The following is a 20,310-nucleotide window of genomic DNA, read 5'->3' as shown; positions in this document are numbered from 1 at the left end:
CATTTCCAATATTACCCTCCTAGCTGGTAGACCGAAACAAATGTCCTTGCAGGAATACAAGAAAGATCCCAACAGAAAAAAGCCTCTTGTAGGTAAGTGAGCGATTTACTTATAAAGAAACCAATGTCTTTACATTCAGGTTCTGTTTGTTCTCCTTATCTGTGATAGTGTCTGTGTAGTCTCTAGGGGGTCAGATGGCTGAGCGGTTAGGGAATCGGGCTATTAATCAGAAGGTTGCCGGTTTGATTCCCGGTCATGCAAAAATGACGTTGTGTCCTTGGGCAAGGCACTTCACCCTACTTGCCTCGGGGGGGATGTCCCTGTACTTACTGTAAGTCGCTCTGGATAAGAGCGTCTGCTAAATGACTAAATGTAAATGTAATGTCTCTGTCCAGTGACCTTGAACCTTCTACCCCTGTTCCTGTAGGTCTTCAGCACATTGTGGAGTACATCTGTAAGGTGCCGTATAGAAAGTCAGCCTACCTGTGTACACTATGTGCCAGATCTCTGCCTGCCAACAAGATCATCAACCACGTTATTGGTTTTGACCACATTTACTGGTATTTAGTAAGTATCTGTGTGGGTTTGTTTTTTAACCCTTGTGCTGCCTTCGGGTCACATGACCCAAAGGTTCATAACGAACCATCGTTGTGTTTACCCAATACAAAAACAAATACAAATAATTTTCTTTTAACCTTCGCAATGTGGGGGGTCTGAGACAGCCCAACGGTTAAAAGAAAATTCCTCATGCATTGTGTTTGTAGAAAGAGTGGCACCCTTCCACACTACTAATGAAGGACTCCTACAAGATGTACAGCAGCCGATTTAGCTCCATGATGCTCAATGTAGCCAGTCAGGCGGAAAAAATCAGAGGAACAGCCAACGCTGACATAAAGGTCGTAACCTTATGCTTCTCTTTGGGACTGACCATTTTGCATGGTGTGACGTTAATTTAACCTCATGCAGTGTGGGTGTTCTTCCTTAACAGCAAGTGGAGTTGGAGCCAGCTTTGTTTACATCAGTGGGCTTCTCTTGCTATAAATCAGGTAAGAAGACAGACACACACAGGGTTCCCACGTGTTCGTATGCAGACTGTAACTGATGTTTCCTGGTGTGTTTGAAGCATTTGAAAGGCTGGAGTCCATCAGAAACCATCGCAAGGAGAGCAGTTTGAAGACCATCCCCAAACCAGGAGATAAACTGAGTAGGTACTCCTGTGTTCTTTTAACATGATACTGAAGATGGTTACATGGGAAACTATAGGAACTACTTATCTGAACTGGGAATGCACTTATGGCCGGTAGGGCCTATAATTTATATTTATTTGGGACAGGTTTACCTCACATCATAGAAAGCAGGAAATAGTGTAATGATAATATTCCTGTTAGAGACTTGACAGATCAAGTACATAGATATGCAATTAAAAGGTTTGATGGAGTTTATTCACAAGTTTGGATCATCAGACAAGCAATAAGCATATTGTGCAAATGACAGGCTGTAGGAGCTAAGTACTATTCAGCTCTGCTGATACTTAAACATGCACCCAACCAAGACAAATGTGGTGTCATCTTGGAATTTGGGGCACCATGTCTGCACCGTCTCCAGCTCAACAAGGCCTCTTGGTCTTCTTCCAAACAACAGCGGGGGAGAATTCAGTGAAGGTCAATGTAGGAAGTGATACTTTGAGACAGACTTTCCCGCAGTGATACATCTTTATTACAAGTAACTAAAGCCGAGTCTGTCTGAAGAGTAACTGAACTTTCAAAGAGAAAGGAAAGATCTATGATTACCGTACCAAATCATAACCCAATTTAAAATGACGTATTTAGCACTTTCAAACAAATTGTAAATTATCAATGTGAATGTTCTCCTGCAGCTGAAAAGACCCTGGAGGGTGTCGCCACTCAAGCTGAGGTTGTTTCTGCTGTCAATGACCTTTCTACACCAAGTGGAAAAGCTAAGGTCAATGCTAATGCTACGGGCAATGCCAAGGCTAATGCTACCGCAAACGCTGAGGCAAATGATAAGGCTACAGCTATAAAGGCCTGTGATGTAAAATCGCCTCAGACCTCCACAACTGAGCTTCAAATCACAGACACCGAACCTCAAGGTGTGTAGTGCACTGTTAAAAAATGCTATTGTGTAACTTTGTTTATTCGTACACATTTGGTACTTTGCTATTGATTTAGGTTTGTGTTCTGTGCTGTGCTTTTTCCTTATGTCGTTGACCCTTTTTAGTTCTTGATCCAGCTGTAGAGATTTGCGATCGAAAGACCAGGCTGAACTGTGTGGTGAGAATACATTTTTGCTGAAAATATAGTCCATGGTTCTGATCTGGACCATGCACTTGTAATGTTCCGTGGCAGTGCTCTTTCAGTGAAGAAATTAATATTTGGGTTTTCTTGCAGGACTGCAAAATGTCATTCCTGTCATTGAGGCAATACAAGGTGCATGTGTGGAGTATGGAGCATGTGCAGGTGTGCTATAATTTTCTTTGGTAATCGTCATTTACAATGCTAAACATTAATAGTTTTTATTTTATGGACTGATTGTGTGTTTTGTCACTAGGTGCTGAAAGACATTTTTGGACCAGGTAGTACTTACTGATTCTCAGTGATATTATTAACATAAGTGACACTAAAAGTAATCTAATGCTATTCTTTGTTTCATTTATGATCTGGGCAATAGAGAATACCTGTAATACTAAAGGTAGGTTTCACTTTAAGTCATTTATGTGCAGTCACAAGTCATGAACACCTTTATATATGAAAATATTGATGTTGCAATTTTGTTCTTTATAAGTGACAAAACATGTATCAAATATGTGTAATAACACTACATTGCATATGAAAGCTCTGTTTTGATGGAGTCAGCATACAAGTATCATGGCCCTGTGAACAGCCACTAGTGGTCTTTTAGGGTAATGCAAGTTGGCCACCAAACCAATGGAAGAAAAAAAATGATAATACAAAAATTATATATATACACTGTTGGTAAATGTTTATACAAATTCGTACTCTTTATTTTTTTAATGATATTTCGCCTTTAGATACAAAAAAAAATAAAAAAAATAATGATATTCTAGTTTCAGAAATTCAAAAAGAACAAAATTCAGGCTGCTCAAATTCCAATGTTGGCTGTTGCAATCTGAATTATTTTTGGGATCTGTTTGAATTTGAGCAACCTGAGTTTCTGAACCTTGAATTATCTGATTATTATTATTTTTACTTTGAAATAAATTCATATTTCAATTTAGAGATGAATTCAAAACAAACAAATTCTGTGGTGTCGAAATTTCAATTTTAAGACATTTACATTATCCATAGGGAACAAATATGACAGACCAATTATTTGTGTTATAGTTACGCTTGGAATGTTGGTGGTAGCCCCCCGCTCTGCATATTGCACAAGCCAGGTCAACAACTTCCGGTAGCGAGCAGTTACATTAGTTCTCGCTTACAAAAAGCAGGTTTTTTTCAAGGAGTGCAGGTTATCCTCCCAAAATGACAATTAAAGATGTACATGGGATTCTATGTTGCTGCCCTTCAAGTGACAGGGGAAAGGGGTTCAAATTATACGTTTTCAGCTACATCAACAATTACAAAGGTAAGGTTTAGAGCTATCTAACTCACTCAATAAAAGTAGCTAGGCTAGCTATCACTAGCTAGCTATCGTCGAATGTATTTGAGCAGCAATTTTCAGCTACATTATAATGTACTCAATTATTTGATGTCAGCTTGCTTGCTAGTCGTTAATATTTACACAAATTATTGGTCTGTCATATTTGTTCCCTATCAGGAAATGGATTGTCTGTGAGGGCGACCTGTTATCGGTCAATGAAAAAGAGTTAAGCCGCACAATCGGAGTATAGGGTCAAGAGAGCAATAGCTAAGTTGCTATTGATAGTGGCTAGTTAACGTAACCTGTTCTGGTTATTAAAAGTCACGTTTTATAACTTCACCAGAAGTTCTATACCTAGCACAGAAAAAATTATCACTGTCGTGTGAATAGCCAATATAGCAGTTTGCCATTTAACGTTATGTAATATGAAACTATAGGAATGTTTGTAGTTACGCAGGTTACATCTCTTTACAATGTGTGCCTACTGTGGCACTGATGGACACTCCTCTTTGATCGCTCAAAAACATTTTGCTGTGATGTATTTGAAGCAAACTGTTTGGCTCGCGTGGTGTTGTTAAACGTGGTGATAAACGCAAATTAAGTTAACTAATGTGTGGTTGGGGGGCCGCAAAAATATTTGAGCTATGCAAGTGGTGCATGGAACAATATTCCCTAATATACATGTGTGCTCCAAGTACGTTGGAGCACACAACGTACAATTTCCTCAGCTGCTGTAAATAAAAGCTTTTTACATCAACCTTTGGGCACATCTAATACGCCTTTCTTCTTCTCATTGGTAGTGTCTCTGCCACACTTAAACATGTATGAGTGCCTCAAAAACTGTAAGCATATACCATCCATTGGTAAGTGTTAACCAACATATTTACAATAGCAACCATTCTGATCTTTCTTGTCTGATTGTTCTGGAATATCACTCTGACAGTTCTTGGGATCTTAATTTACCAGGTATTGATTGGATGGTGTTGTGCGTGAGCACTGAGGAACCGCGTACACCCATGATCATATGCAATGTTTGCTGCGAGATTGTACCTGACTCCCAAATTTACCATCACCTGGGCTGCCAAAATCACCTGTTACAGGCACTGGTGAGCCCAACTGACAAGACCATTTTTAAGGGACTGCTCTGCTTCCATTCAGACTTTTGCTGTTGTAGCATGTTGAGATGGTTGTCATACTATTGCAGGGTTCTGTGTGATAATTAGTCGTGTGTGTGTGACAGAAATTACAGTGCCCAGACCGACTGCCATTTGGCTGGGATGAAACTATGCCTGCATCCTCCCTGAAACCGCTAGCCTATATGGAGGAACAAGCACGTGCACAGAAACTGATGATGATCAAGGTAATAAACTAACAAAAATATGGGAGGTGCTATTTTGTATCCCTTGGATCTTTTAACACTGTTTCTCTCTACCTCACAGATCTTCGACCTTCCAGCCAGCCTTTTTTCCATCATACAAACGTGCTCCTTTTCTAATGGTAGGACTGATCACAACCTGGCATAAGTGTTTCCCGAAGCACTTTTCAGTTAAGGTGGCCGCCTAAGAAACACACACCTGCCGCCTTAACTACTTTTTCCAAAAATAATTAAATAAATAAATATATATATATATATATATATATATTTTTTTTTTGCGATGTCCGCCATTGTCCTGTTGACCAACGCCAGTCTCTCGCATTAGTGTACCCCACCCTATCACCTTAACTAACAAATGTTCTGCGGGAAACCCTGCATAAGGTTACAATCTGTTGCTTCTACTCCTGTATTTTGTTCTCACTGTTGTCTCGTTTCCTCTCTACGTGACTGCTCTCCAGTCAAGGACGACCTCAGGAAGTTTGCGAAATACCTTCAAGGTTGGCACACATTTTTTTTGTACCCTCTCTCTCTGGTACCCTTCAAAAGAAAATGCAGTATTTGTATGTCACTTTGGATAAAGGCACCTGTTTAATGAATTAAATGTTAATGTCATGTAAAAGCACTGTGAGTGTTTACATTTGTGTGTATGTTGGCATGTGCTTGTCTCCTGTAGGTGACCCACTGTTCCGGGGGCACCATCTATGGAAAAGCAAGTATCCCCTGCTGGGTAAGTTGAAAAAGGAAAAATATATACTTAAAAAGGTTGACACAATAGTTTCTGAAGAGGTTTAATTAAAGTTGATGTTGGATCTATGCTTGTTCCAAAATTAAATCCATTTAAATTAAACTTTTTCACCTTCTTTCACCTTCCTCTCTTATTTCCTTGCCTCAGGTCGACAGTTTTTGGTTCAGTATCATTTAAACGGAACATGGTTGGCGCATTCGGCACCCGGATACCTGTGCCTCCTCTGCGAGAGGAAGTGTGTTCTTGATGGTTGCAGCCATGTTTTCAGCTATGACCACGTTACTGCTTTTCTTGTAAGCATACAAATGTTGATAACGTAGAAACATTCCTTCACCAGGGGGTTGTCAGGGGAGTGTCTTACTGATGTGTGTTCATGTGTAGGAGTGTGCTCACCCAGGCACACTAAAGGATATGGAGTCTGGTACAAAGAAGAGGCATGATGTTCTGCTTGACCTCGCAAAACAGGCTCACAAAATTCATCCCACTGGAGGTGTACAGGTAACACTTATAGACTTGCAGTGCATCAGAATCAGCTTTATTCGACAAGTACATTTGCACAAACAAGGAATTTACTGTGGCAGGAAGGTGCATACGATAAACATAAATATAAAACACTTAAATATAAAATGGACAACATTTCTAAATGATACTGTTAGACAAATTTTCTGTCTGAAGGCAGGCCGGAAGAAGGCACGACAATGTAAAGAGTTGACTTGGCATGAGTGAAGACTCTGTCTCTCACGACGTACATTAGATGGACATGTTCAAACATAGAATGCACAGAATAGTTTCCTTAAAGGGTCTCAGAGGTCAGTACACTGATACAGTAGAACGTACAAGACAGGTGAACAAGTCGTTACTCATGTAAGTCCCTATTTGTGCATGTTTTGCTCCCTTACTGTCTCCTAAGAGTCTGGGCCGTGTGCGTTCCCCATGTCTATACACTCTAAGTTGGGCCTCTCAGTTTGACCTCTTGACCTCACGGAGACTCAAGCTTCATGTACATAGAAAATCTGCATATCAGATACTGTACAATGTAACATATAAATTGCCTTACACCCCAATTATTGTTCCGTATCAAGCACTGCAGAACTGTTATTAATAGTCCACCGCTTTCATGGGAAGAATGTTAACTATTAGGTGTAGCCTGTATTTCCACCTGCCCTGACCATATTTCTTAACAGTGTTTTCTTTCTCCAGAATCTTATGAAATATACAGTGCACAACTCAGCCGAGTATAAAAAGGGTCAGTTTGTGTGTGTGTGTGTGTCTGCACTTGTCTTGTGTGCATGGTATGAAACACAAATGATTGTAAGTTGTCAGGGTCAATTTTGTGAACTCTTTGGACTATGTTGCAGCCTTGGAAATCCTGAATCGAATGTCGAATGGGAGAAAACTGAAACCTGGGTTGCAAGAGGGTAGCAAGCTGGGTAAGATGACGTTTTTTCTTGGGGGGGGGGGGGGGGATTGGGGGAATTTGTAAAAAACAGTTGACAAAGCCAACTGAATGCTGTTTTGAGGGAGATAATCTTTCATGGATTTTTTCATTTGCTAGGAATAGCTGTGTGTGTGTGTGTGTGTGTGTGTATGTAATGTGTGTGTGTGTGTGTATATATATATATATATATGACAATTTTGAAAGATGTTTTACAAATGTTTGTCTCAGTTCCTTCAGATCTGGTTTTGCGTGACTCACCAATCCCCCCTGCAGAAGAAAAAGACAAGACGACAGGTGCCATACAAGAGACCATCAAAGAAACTGACACAACCACCCAGGGGGCTGTGCAAACGACTCAAAAAGACCCTGCCAATGAGACGCCCGACCAGAATGGCATGGACTGCAGAGATACCGAAAGAGGGACAGAGAGTCACACTGTGAAGGACACTGGAAAGGAGTCTGATGCTGAAGCTGTGGAGGGGCCCTATAAGGGAACGAGGAACGACAGAGACCAGTCGAGGGAGAGAGAGCCCGAGGAAGACACTGTGGAAACGACAGCGAAGAGCTCCAGTGCCGCCAAGAAAAATACGACCCGCAAGGAAACGGAGAGGCAGCCAGAGAACAAAAATGTGAACAATGCAAAGAAAAGGCCCCTCGTGGAATGTGTTGTAATACTTGATGATGATGAAGAAGAAACGGGCAAGCTTTGTGAGAGCAAGACAGAGAGTGAGACCGGGGGAGGAAGTGGTAAAAAGAAAAAGATGATGGCTCCTTCTGAAACGACTGGGAGAGGTGGGTATTCCTGAGTGTGGGTTTTGTCTGCATGCCATCATTTGTTTTAATGTGCGTTTGTGCTCTTGTTTTCTCGTTCTAAAGCATGTGGCGTAGTTGGAGCTGACCCTCCTTCAGTCACTCCCCCATCTGTCTCTCCAACCCATCAGCTTTGGAATTACCTGAAGACTCCCCAACGAGAACCTGTGATTGGTCAGTACGGCTGGATGCAATATATCAAGTTTTATTAGCCTTCTGAAGAGGTTGCATTGATAGTTCGGAACTGTGAATAGGGTTTCATAGCTGGGGGTCGTCAGCTGACCCTGACTGACTCCCAGCACATTAGCTCTGAAATGATGATTGCTATGATGTTGAAGTCGAGCATGTCACCTTCAACATGAGGGAATTTGCAGCCGTCAATCTCAAACCATGTAGTTTAAACATCACAATACAAGAGGCAGCATTTATAATACAAGGGAGCTGTCCTTTCACAAATGTTGGAACCCCCCCTCCCCAACATTGCGAGTTAGCTAGTTACTGTTGTGGCAAAAATCGTACATTTACGTTTCACTTGTCCAAAGTCACTTGTCCGGGTAAAGATTGTGCTTTTGACCAACGAAGATGAGCTGTAATATTATACAAATAATATAGGTAACAATTGAAGTGTTATTAAAAATGTTATTTGTTACTGTAAAGTGTGTCTAATCTAGGTGGAGAAGAATACAAGGTTAAATGCCAGACCAAGTTCTTTGTAGTTTATTGATAAGAAATGATGCAATCAAACAATGAATACAGCACACCAAGGTGTCTCAGTCTAGATCAGTAAAACCAGTCGATGATACCAGTGTAACGTTCACAGAGCGAAGAGTCACAGAATAGATCAAACAAAGGCCTTTGTGAGAAAGTAGTCTTGACAGAAGTCAAAGAGAGTTCCAAATTCTGTCTACCTGTCCCGGGGACACAGGTCTTGTACCCCTTATGAGAGGGAGGTGTTTGTCAGGTGATTGGTCAGAAGACAATGGGGAGGGGATGTGGTCATGCTATTAGGCGCAGGGTTTCCCGCAGAAAATGTGTTAGTTAAGGTGGTAGGGTGGGGTTTGCTGCAGAGAAGAGAGACTGGCGTTAGTCACGGTTTGGAATTGAAGGGAGAAAACAGGACAACGGCGGATATCGCTATTATTATTATTACGAATTTTTTGGTACAACGTAGTTAAGGCGGCAGGCGTGTGTTGCTTAGGTGGCCGCCTTAACTGAAAAGTGCTGCGGGAAACCCTGAGGTGTCCAGGGCGTTCGTGGTAGCTCAGGGTGGGCAGTCCAAGGGCCTGATGATGTGAAGAGGGACAGACAAGACCCAAAGGTCTGATGATGTAAGGGGAAGGTGGGGCAGGGTCTCCAAGGGGGGGGGAGGACCATCTGTTAGGATAGATTCTCTGCCAGAAAGGAGGCCGGAAGGAGGCACGACAATGGAAAGGAGTTGACTTGGTTTATTTAGCACGAGCTGCTCAGATCACACCATCAGTTCATGACAAAATGCTCTCACGACGTGCTTAAATACAGTAGCTGGACATGTTCAAAAATAGAATGCACAGAATAGTTTCCTTAAAGGGTCTCAGAGGTCAGTACACTGATACAGTAGAACGTACAAACAGGTGAACAAGTCGTTACTCATGTAAGTCCCTATTTGTGCATGTTTTGCTCCCTTACTGTCTCCTAAGAGTCTGGCCTGTGTGCGTTCCCCATGTCTATATTCGCTCTCAGTTGGGCCTCGCTGCATGACCTCTTGACCTCACGAAATGAAAAGGGCATCCGAGGGTGGGCTGTATATCCAAAGGTGTGACAGACCAGATGGTCTGATAACATCCATGAGCAAAGAGTTACTTCCTCCACGGCCCAATGCATCTCCTTATCTCCTGATGTTGACACTTACTTTCATGAGCAGAGAGGCCCCATTGTGCTCACACCAGTCCCTGGGCACCACCCACCACCTTTAAGCTTAATTTATACTTTTGAAATGGTCGCCGACGAAAAAAAAGTGTCGCTCAGGCTGCTGCATTTATACTTCGGAAAACAGTCGCCTGTGCTCAAGGTTCGCGTGACGTAAACAGAATCATTTTACCGTTACATTCATAGCTATGGTTACATTGTTAACGCTTTGTAGCCTAGGTGATCAATCGGAGAAACTGACAATTTTAATTTTTCACTATGTGACGACATCCGCGCCAGTAGAAATTTCTCCTGGTAGGCGACACTTCTAAGCGACGGTTAAAAGTGTCGACCGAGACGTCATTTCTGTCGGCGACCTTTTCAAAAGTGTCTGCGACCTAAGTATAAATTGGGCTTTAGCCTCCCTAGTCAGCGTGTTGACCTTCTGCATTCCTCCTCACACCAAGTTACATTCAACATAACATGGGTCACTTTTCACAGACTTTAGAAGCATCCTGTTGCATAAGTTCATCTGTTCTTAATTAAAGCAATTGATCACATTTGGATATATGTTTAGTATTAAGAATTACACATTTTATATACTTGAGGTATTGATTGTTGTCACGTTAGTAGCATTGTATTAGCAGTATAGATATCATTCCTTCACATTACATAAAACATTTACTCAATTTCTGCAGAATGAAACACTTTCTGTACTGTATTGCAGCTTCGTCCCAAAGATTTCTACAGACCGTGCAGCTAATTTAATGCTCAACACTTGAACGGGGGCTTATTACTTGAAAGAGGAATTATTTACTGTGTCGTCTCAGTTACTCTATAAGGGCTTGGAAATACTGTGACTTGCTAAAGTAGTCAAATGGCTAGTAGAACATAACATTTCATAATTTCAGTAAATCAAACAGCTGCAAGACCCAGTGAAATGTTATATACGGCTAGTAGCAAACTAACGTTAGCTAGCATCGCTAACGACATTGGCTAACTCAACTTCGGTAGGCTATCCTCAGTATTTTAAAGCTAGCCAGTGCAAGTAACATGGCATTTTATTTAGTTTGAGTTTTAACTTTAAAAACTTTTTAAAGTTTTGCCAAAGTTGTAGAAGGAGAAAAGCTCAGAACAGAGGCCAATGTTGACCTGTTCTTCCAGCATATCCACAGGGGACCAATATCAGCAAAGGCCGAAGGGAATCGTGAGAGCAGGTCAAGCTGACATTGTATAGATGGGGAAACTTTTACACAAGAGGAGGAGTCATGAAATAGTGGAACTGGCTGGGGGTAAATTGTGGATAGTATTGGGAAATAATTTCAAGGAGGGAGGGGGAATTTGCTCACATTGACTATAAATGTGCTGGATCTTAGAAGTCTCTAGGTTTTTTGTTGTTGTATTCCTGTGACCACTGCTGCTTTGCTGAATAAACCATCAAGCTGCCTTGATTTTGAAAGATACTCTACTCTTTACCCAAAACCTACTGATGAGTGAAAATGTACCACCATCACTTAACAGCCCTTCTCATCCCAGGTTTGAGCCAAGTGATTGAGTGCCACGCTGAAGGCCAAGCCCCTTTCTATGTGTGTGAGGCATGCCAGCAGACAGTCAGTCTGCCAGAAATCATCACCCATTTAACCGCAGCCTACCACCGGCAAGCCTACCTGGTGAGTACACCACCAATAAGGGTATGTGTGTTTAATATATATATATATATATATTCCAGCGTGTTTAATTTTAGTAACAGAAAGACAAATCTGGTGAATGTCAAGTATGCAACTTGCATTTGTCTGAGTTTGTCACTTTTGCTCCTGTCTATCTTCCCTATAACAGCAATCCCAAAACAGATATGTTGTCGAAGACGAGAACGTGGTCCAAAGGCTCCGATTTGCTGCTCAACAGCTGGAGAGCGAAATAGGAAGTGGAGTTGCTCAGGTCGGCTATAGACCCCACATTTGCCATTATCTGACTCTTTACCAGATACTGTTGTTACTGTAATAGTTGATCCAATGGTGTCATAACATTCCTGCATCTCTTACCTGGTGGGTGGTGTGTTGCTACCCAAAAAATGGACTCCCTTGTTTTTCTGTATCAGCCGGGAAGGGCTGGGCTTGTCTAAACCATTCCACCTATATTGAAATACATGATTGTCTTCAGGTAGTGGAATTGGAGGACTTCTTAGATGACCACACCCGGATGGACTACAAGCAGGGTAGGTCTAACCTGTCTACATTACACACTCAATTTATGTCCTCCTTATTTAAAGAACTGCAGTGTTTTTTGTCCTTGAGTTTTTACTTGTACACCTTTTAAACAAGCCATCGAATAGACAGTCAATCTGGTCATTCCTAATCATCAGCCTTACATCCAAGCTTCCTTACTGAATGGAATTCTGCATCTATGTTGCTTTCATCATACCTCTGTGAAAGGCCTACTGTGTTGGAGTCAGGTGGCTGAGCGGTTAGGGAATCGGACTAGTAATCTGAAGGTTGCCAGTTCGATTCCCGGCCATGCCAAATTATGTTGTGTCCTTGGGCAAGGCACTTCACCCTACTTGCCTCGGGGGAATGTCCCTGTACTTACTGTAAGTCGCTCAGGATAAGAGCGTCTGCTAAATGACAATGTAAATGTTGATGTTTTTCCAGTCATAGAAAGTGTACAGGAGGCTCTGGCACTGTATAGTCGGAACAAGGGCGAGGAAGAGGACCCCACGCAGACATCCGTAGGCCTGTGGAGCTACCTCAACAACAGTGATAGGAGACAGCCTGTCATTGGTCAGCATATTTGTGGTGTGGATGTGTGCATGCTTTCTGCTGTATATTCCCCATGGAACCTGTGTTTGACCTACAACGCTGTTCTTTGTGCTACTGTAGTGAAAAATGTTCTACGTCTTCAACCAATTCTCAAAGTTTAAGAAAGGCACTGGAACTCAGCAGAGTTTGATGCAAAGTGTTTTATTAGAATTCAGAGTGACAGAGATTCCCAATAGAACGTGAGCAAGATCCTGGGATCAGACTAAATATTCTCTCCGGACATTTTACTATTATTATATTTTCTCCCTATTTTTTATGATGTTCCGACATTGGTACAATACTTGATGGTCACAGATGCATTATGCATTCTCACCCAGTTGGTCCCTTGTCCTAGAGGATTCCAATTACAGGTACTTTTTTTACATTGACAATTCTCCCAATTTTAGGCCTGCTCTGACCCTGACCAGCCAGCTACACCAGGTTTCTGGGCATAGGGCCATAAATATGCCTCATTAGTTAGAGCTGGGCCTTCCTGTTTTCTATGGAAAAAGCATACACACATAATCTTCTCCCGCACTCAGACCCTAATTATCCATATCTTCACACTTGGGGCTTAATATCTTCTACGTTTTAGTGGTAATAATAATCAGTCAACAGCTTTGCATATGATTTCCAGTAATATAGCATATACTAAAAAGAGGTGATTAAGAGTTTCATTTTCAATCCTATAAATCCATAATCATTAGCCATCTTCATAATTACAACAGTGTGATGTTTTTTCCCACAACACTACTTTCTCACACTTTGACTCTTTTGTCTCTCAGGTCTGAAAACGGTTACAGAGACTCGGTCACCAGACCAACCGAGTCAGAACCACTTCTATTGTGATAGCTGTTCTAAGAAGTTCACCACGGATTCGTATATTTCCCACCTCATCTCTGCCCACCATCGCTACAACTACATAGTGAGTGTGGATGCTGATATTGAAGTTGTATTCTAAAGGACATTGGACAGGTTTCCATGTTGACACGTTCTGCGTGTTTTAGAAAGGGGAGCATCCGCAGCTGATCCACGATTGGCCGGAGAACGTGGAACCCACAAGTCGAATTAGAAGTCTGTGTAAACTGGCCACAGAGCTGGAGCACAAGGAGGGGTGGGGGAGACTGCAGGTAGATAATGATGAACACCTCTTCAAAAAAACAAAAAAGAATATGACATGCTGAAATACATGCCAACTCATTCAATTTCTGTCTGCTTGTGAAGGTGAAGACACAACCTGCAGTGCAGTCTTCTAGAATCACCACGAGTAATGAAGGTTGGACGCACGCACTCACACGTGCATGATGACAAAAAAAATTTAGGCATCAGTTTGTATACGTGTGTAACCTTTTTTTACACTTTCCAGACACCACCAGGATCTCTGAGGCTTTGTGGAAGTTCATCGAAAGACCCGACAGAGAGCCTGTCATAGGTCGGTTGTCTCTCGCCCTTCATTCATAGGTTATACTTTTCATCGGAGGGAAAGGGGTCTTTGTTGCCCTCATCCAAACACCTGTGTGTATCTCTTAACTTTCTCTTCTCGCTTTTTCTCTCTGCGCTTTCCTTTCTGTGTCTCTCAGGGTTGAGTATGCTGACTGAGTTTCGTTTGGCAAACACAACAAGGGCTTATTTCCTGTGTAGCTGCTGTTCTACCAGGATGCCGATTTCAGCTTGCACCGAGCACATAGTATCCCCTCATCACCGCTACAATTACTTAGTAAGTTTTACACACACACACACACACACACACACACACACACACACACACACCACAGTTAATCATGTTTGTATTATCCTGTTGAAATAGAAACAGATGCACCCGGAGCTAGCTCTTGATCGGCCAAAGGATCAGGTGTTGACTAAGTCTGTCCATGGGGAACTGAGAAAGACAGCTGCGGAGCTGGAACGACGAGAGGGCTGTGGAACAGTCAAGGTGATGCGTCATTAATAACTACCTCATCACAATGTCCCGCACGCAGGATGCCCTGCCAGCTCGTCGTCAGTGTCTAGTGTGTCGTGTAAAAGCTGAGTTAAAAGACCAAGAGACCTGCAAATACTTTTTACAAAGGTCTTTTATTGAAGTTTCACATTTGGCGTTTCTAATTTCAGAAGGTCTTAAGGAAACAAGCAAGCGCTCTTTTGAATCAAATGTGACTGTTTTTATTTAAGCTGGAAGCAAGGTACAATTGAGGCAAAGCAAGCAGGAGCAATATCCTTTCAGTGGGGATCATGTTTACCAAAACAGTTCCCTCCCTTCCCTGTGTTTCTTAGAATCAAGTTAAAAATGACCCCCGCTGCCCTTCTCTGACCCTTGTTCAGTGCAACTCTGAGTTCTTTAAGAGTGTGTGTGTGTGTGCCTTCCTCCACTCTTTTACAAGAGAACATGAGAACGGGCTCACTGATCTATTCCAGGGGAAGAATATTTTCTAGTGTTACTTTATCGTCTCACTTGTTTTGTTATGCTACAACTAGACCTCTCTTTTTACTGTTTGTTTTAAAGGAGACCGTTTTACACATGTAGAATTATGAACTATGGGATTAATCAAATGGATCAATCAATTCAACACATTCAACAACAACATTCAACAATAGCAAGCTTGCTTATCCGCCCATCCTCTCCACTCTGATAAACAAGATATTTTTAGGGCTAGATTTGCTCACCTCACCCTACCTAGACTTTGACTCTTCAAATAAATGTTATGGGGTGTATTTTTGCTCCCTTCCCTCTGTGAGAGCAAAAGAGAGAACCAAGGTTGACTCATGCATAGTGATGTGGAAAAAACATCATACTGTTGTAATTATGAAGATGGTTAATGATTATGGACTTAAAGATATTTGTAATCACTCTTTGGTATATGCTATATTATTGGAAACCATATTATTACAAGTTATATTATAGGAAACCAGATGCAAAGCTGTTTGCTGATTATTGTTATTCCTAAACAATAGTAGGAGACATGAAGCCCAAAAATAAGGTTTAAATAATTAAAGGATGAGTGGGGGAGAGGAGCATGTGTATGCTTTCATAAAGGACCAGGACGCATAGCTGTAACTTATGAGACATATTTGTGGCCTTACGCCCAGAAGCCTAATGCAGCTGGCTGTTCAAGGTCAGAAAGAGCCTAATTGGAAGAAGTGTCTATGTAGGAAAGTACCTGTTTTGAATCCCCTGAGACAAGGGATCCGCTTTGTAAGATTACCTAATGTCTACGAAACCAACAAATATCGTACCATATTAACATACAATGGGGAGAAGACTATATAAGTTAAATTGTCCGGAGAAAACTTCAGTCTGATCCCGGGATCACGCTCACGTTCTATTGGCAATCTTTGTTACCTGAGAACCAATAAAACACTTTGCATCAACCCTGCTGAGTTCCAGTGCTGTTTTTACATCTTGAGAAGTGACTGAAGACGTACAGAACTTTTGTTTCATCAATAGTCCCAAAGAGGCCTCCTAACACATGTAGGATGAATCAATAGGGGATCATTGAACACGATCATTGAACACGACCAATCAATTTGTACCCGTGTACCCCACCACAGTGTCAACATACTTGGCCAATAAATCAGATTCTTATGTGTAATTGTTGTTCTGCGTTTTTAACAAGGTGATGGAGAGGCGGGCTGGGGCTTGTGGTGACTTGGAGCCACAGCCACGCTGCAGCGCCACAGAGTCGTCACAGCCACGCCGCAGCGCCGCAGAGTCGTCACAGCCACGCTGCAGCGTCGCAGAGTCGTCACAGCCACGCTGCAGCGTCGCAGAGTCGTCACAGCCACGCTGCAGCGCCGCAGAGTCGTCACAGCCACGCTGCAGCGCCGCAGAGTCGTCACAGCCACGCTGCAGCGCCGCAGAGTCGTCACAGCCACGCTGCAGCGCCGCAGAGTCGTCACAGCCACACTGCAGCGTCACAGAGTCGTCGCACATCGCAGATACTTCAACTACAGACTCGCCAGACACAGCAGCCAACCCAGACCCGCTGGTTGCAGCTAACCCAGACCCGGTGGTTGCAGCTAACCCAGACCCGCTGGTTGCAGCTAACCCAGACCCGCTGGTTGCAGCTAACCCAGACCCGGTGGTTGCAGCTAACCCAGACCCGGTGGTTGCAGCTAACCCAGACCCGATGGTTGCAGCTAACCCAGACCGGGTGGTTGCAGCTAACCCAGACCCTGCAGTCACCACGGCCACCTCTGATCATTCAGCTGCAGACCCCCCGGATAATGTAAAGCCTGAAACCCAACCCATGTTCTCTGCCGCTGTAGCTGTCTCCACGTCGGCGCGGTTAAAGACTCGGGGCAAACGCAGCCGTCCCCGGAAAGCCCCTGAGACGCACTCCTCTGGCTCCAGGAAATCAACACAGCTGTTGAATTCTGAGAAAAGTCCACGCAGGACTTCACATGTTGTTGGTAAGTAGGGCCTGTTTTGAAACCATGAAACCATGGCCACTGTCTCTTCTGCGATTGCGTTTTCACATACTTTTTTTGTGGTTGTGTTCTCCAGGAATTGACTTCGTGGTTGCAGTCTCGTACAGGAAGAAGACGTGCTTCTTCTGTCAGCTGTGCTCTGTTAGGATGAACGACAGCACCAGTCACATGACTAACTTCAGTCACCAATACACCTATCTGGTATGTGTGTGTGCTTGGCTACCATCAGTGGTTGTGTTTAGAGCCCGACCGATATATCGGCTGGCCGATATTATCAGCCGATATTGGGCAATTTCCAAACTATCGGTATCGGCATTTATAATGGCCGATAAATTTGTTTTTGTTCAAAGGACTTAAAGTTTCATATCTTAAGTTTGTATTTTTATACATTTTATTTATCAGAAACTGCATTAACATATTATTTTAGTGAGGAAATAATAACAGGAGTCAGATGACTGAGCAGTTAGGGAATCGGGCTATTAATCAGAAGGTTGCTGGTTCGATTCCCGGCCATGTCAAATGACGTTGTGTCTTTGGGAAGGCACTTAACCCTACTTGCCTCGGGGAATGTCCCTGTACTTAGTCGCTCAGGATAAGAACTTCTGCTAAAAGTAACTAAATGTAAACTACAAATAACTACTGTTAAAATATTTTTTTATATCGGAATATCAGATTTTTAAATCACCAAATATTTGTATCGGTATCGGCCTTAAAAATCCTTTATCGGTCGGGCTCTAGTTGTGTTCTCAACAGGAGGGCTTGATGTGGATGTTTTTCTCCACCTATTGAATTCCCACATGTGTAACCAGGATATAAAAGAGGTTACAATATCAAAATATGTATTTAATATGTTATATTATGTTTGCCAGCAGAGAGACTCCCTAACTCCTACACTGAGTCTGGGGCACAGCTCAGTGACTTGCTCTCTTATAGGTTCAGACATACCAATGGACTGAGTGCAGGTGCACAAACTAAGTATCTCCAGACATTTCTGAAAATCACTTGATGTTCTTGGCTGTTGAAAAACACTAAACAAGTTATGTTTGGCTCCCCTTATTTCGGGGTAACACTATAGGCCCACAATAGGTTTCCAACAGTCAAGCCATATCTTACTCAACAGCAACCTAACGGCAGATGGGCCGAGTAAATTTACACAGAGACAATAGTAAAGTTGTAATACATGTTAGCAGCAATGTGGCACCTTTTATCCTCTTAATCATATCTATTAATAATACTTCTATTACACTGTAATATGAAGATTGATGGATTGTAAAGCAACAGAGTAACTTTATGGGTTCTTAAATTGTGTGTGTGTGTGTGTTTAGAGGTGGCGGTATCCTGGCTGGACTGCACACCCAACCAAGTTGGAGAAGAAGCTGAACAAGATGGCCTCTTACTTGGCAAAGGCTGACAGAGATGCAGGCCTGGTTATGCAGGTGAATACACAGTAGACAGTAGTAGAGTCACTTTTAACACAGAGTGCATTGTGGGCCGTGTTCACTGGGGCACAATCTGCAGAATTTTCAAGGTCTCACGTCTTATCAGTAATAAGGAGTTGGTCGTGGAGGAAGATTTATCTTTTCCTGCTCCCACTTGGAACTCCCTGTCCCTTGATTGGATAAGATTTAAACCATGAAGGTCACGGACGGCGGTTTTTCTCTCTTAATTGCTCAACCCACATTCTTCTGGCTCTTTGATCCATTACAAACAGATATGAGTGTCCAACAACCTGGTGGTCCTCACTTTGTGCCTCTCTCTTTCTCCCAATTAGAAAGTGCGGGTCAATGGTGATGAGTTCAAACGGCTGGTGTCTGCTCCGGAGCAGGAAGGTAAGCCTGGCTGGCCATATTGTCGTCAGAGTTAACCAGAATTCCACCACAGTTCGGTAGCGGTTTATAAATAGTTAGGATATCATAGGGTTGTTTCTCTCAGCCCTGAGGACACTGAAAGCCATCACCAGGAGCCGTGAGCAGCCTATGAAAACACCGGACCTGAGACGGACGGCTCTTTCGACCAATCCAGACAGAGCACACAGTGATCAGGGACCAATCCCTGCGGTGTCCTCTCCCGCTGGTGTGTGTGACTCAGAGAGAGAGGATGAGAACAGAAGGCTGCTGGTTCAAATCCCAGGTGAGCTGAGGTGTAGTACTCAACGGTTTCAGTGAAGATCGTCCTGTTCGTATCCCACCGCTAACTTCCCTTTCTCTCTCTCTCTCTCTCTCTCTCTCTCTCTCTCTCTTTCAGTCTGTCTCTCTTTCTCAAAGATTTTGGTAACAGACCAGGAACCTCAACCTCTTCCTTGTCCTCCCCTCACCTCCCCCCTCCCTGTCTCCCCCACTGTGAGAGTAGTTGCCCCTGCTACTTCATCATCTGTTTCCCTGTCTACATCAAATACACTGCCCTCTGTCCTTCCACTGGCCTCCGCCCTCCTCCCTTCCTGCATCACTCCCACCCTGTCCACGCTGCAGCCGTGTCCAGATTCTGTAGCAGCTGGCCTGGGACATGGTGACACAAGCGCAGCCACGCAAACGCCATGGCAACCGTTGGAAACCCCTCTAAGCCCAGAATGGTGGGAGCGTTCAGAGGAACCGGTGCTTCCTGAATGTGCCTCCTCCGAATGTACCGAACTTCCCCGTCCTCTGGGACAAGGCCACGATCGGCCACGCACACTGACGCCTGCCTCTTTGTACGCACACCTCCAGGACAGCACAGCACACTTGCGCAGAGTTCCTTCTGTGCACCTGCTCCCAAACACAGCCATAGGTGAGTGCCTTTATTTGGAATTGGCTGACTGAGTCCACCCTCTGGTGTACTGATTTGCGATTGGCTGATGTGTGTGTCACTCACAGGTAAAAGAGTTGTTGGTCCCAGCAACCTGTCTAAGTACCTGGTAGTGAAAGCCCTGCACGACAAAGAACCAATTATAGGTCAGTGTGTGGATTTGTCATTTGTCAGTTTTTTTTTTAAAAGTTTTTTTTGTAGTAGTGTTTTAGTGGAGTTGTGCATGTGTGTTTTCAGGGCTGGACTCTGTGATGGAATGTAGAGGCATATCACAGGACACGTTCTTCATGTGTGTCAGCTGTGCTGTGACGCTCTCCAGCAGACACATCTGTGAACACATCGTCACCGTGGGACACCAGTACTGCTACATCGTGAGTGAGATCATGTGACCATGGCAGTGTTTACAGGTTTACAGGTTTTGGGCGGGGGGGACGGT

The 20,310-nt window shown here is 43.2% G+C and overlaps 1 protein-coding gene across 3 annotated transcripts in view; it reads left to right on the top strand.

Annotated features, from left to right (window-relative positions):
- Positions 1–20,310, top strand: part of LOC134040969 (uncharacterized) — a 37,199-nt gene that overhangs the window by 2,617 nt on the left and 14,272 nt on the right. For all 3 annotated transcript variants that reach the window (XM_062487175.1, XM_062487173.1, XM_062487174.1), the window contains exons 10-49: positions 24–92; positions 428–567; positions 765–896; positions 989–1,046; positions 1,124–1,204; positions 1,877–2,110; positions 2,239–2,291; positions 2,409–2,477; positions 2,569–2,593; positions 2,689–2,709; positions 4,422–4,484; positions 4,588–4,727; positions 4,862–4,981; positions 5,061–5,118; positions 5,455–5,493; positions 5,670–5,723; positions 5,889–6,034; positions 6,123–6,239; positions 6,942–6,987; positions 7,100–7,171; positions 7,408–7,971; positions 8,056–8,163; positions 11,410–11,543; positions 11,710–11,811; positions 12,034–12,088; positions 12,522–12,650; positions 13,454–13,593; positions 13,676–13,798; positions 13,893–13,944; positions 14,035–14,100; positions 14,249–14,385; positions 14,476–14,601; positions 16,280–17,075; positions 17,170–17,294; positions 18,419–18,529; positions 18,865–18,922; positions 19,026–19,223; positions 19,338–19,856; positions 19,943–20,020; positions 20,112–20,245. In XM_062487175.1, coding sequence (XP_062343159.1) covers positions 24–92; positions 428–567; positions 765–896; positions 989–1,046; positions 1,124–1,204; positions 1,877–2,110; positions 2,239–2,291; positions 2,409–2,477; positions 2,569–2,593; positions 2,689–2,709; positions 4,422–4,484; positions 4,588–4,727; positions 4,862–4,981; positions 5,061–5,118; positions 5,455–5,493; positions 5,670–5,723; positions 5,889–6,034; positions 6,123–6,239; positions 6,942–6,987; positions 7,100–7,171; positions 7,408–7,971; positions 8,056–8,163; positions 11,410–11,543; positions 11,710–11,811; positions 12,034–12,088; positions 12,522–12,650; positions 13,454–13,593; positions 13,676–13,798; positions 13,893–13,944; positions 14,035–14,100; positions 14,249–14,385; positions 14,476–14,601; positions 16,280–17,075; positions 17,170–17,294; positions 18,419–18,529; positions 18,865–18,922; positions 19,026–19,223; positions 19,338–19,856; positions 19,943–20,020; positions 20,112–20,245 — 5,492 coding nt within the window. The remainder of the gene's footprint in view (positions 1–23; positions 93–427; positions 568–764; positions 897–988; positions 1,047–1,123; positions 1,205–1,876; positions 2,111–2,238; positions 2,292–2,408; positions 2,478–2,568; positions 2,594–2,688; positions 2,710–4,421; positions 4,485–4,587; positions 4,728–4,861; positions 4,982–5,060; positions 5,119–5,454; positions 5,494–5,669; positions 5,724–5,888; positions 6,035–6,122; positions 6,240–6,941; positions 6,988–7,099; positions 7,172–7,407; positions 7,972–8,055; positions 8,164–11,409; positions 11,544–11,709; positions 11,812–12,033; positions 12,089–12,521; positions 12,651–13,453; positions 13,594–13,675; positions 13,799–13,892; positions 13,945–14,034; positions 14,101–14,248; positions 14,386–14,475; positions 14,602–16,279; positions 17,076–17,169; positions 17,295–18,418; positions 18,530–18,864; positions 18,923–19,025; positions 19,224–19,337; positions 19,857–19,942; positions 20,021–20,111; positions 20,246–20,310) is intronic.

This window comes from Osmerus eperlanus, chromosome 20 (genome assembly GCF_963692335.1).
Source record: "Osmerus eperlanus chromosome 20, fOsmEpe2.1, whole genome shotgun sequence".
Taxonomy (NCBI): Eukaryota; Metazoa; Chordata; class Actinopteri; order Osmeriformes; family Osmeridae; genus Osmerus; species Osmerus eperlanus.
Note: the sequence above shows the minus strand (reverse complement) of the source record. Positions and strands in the feature narration are given on the sequence as shown.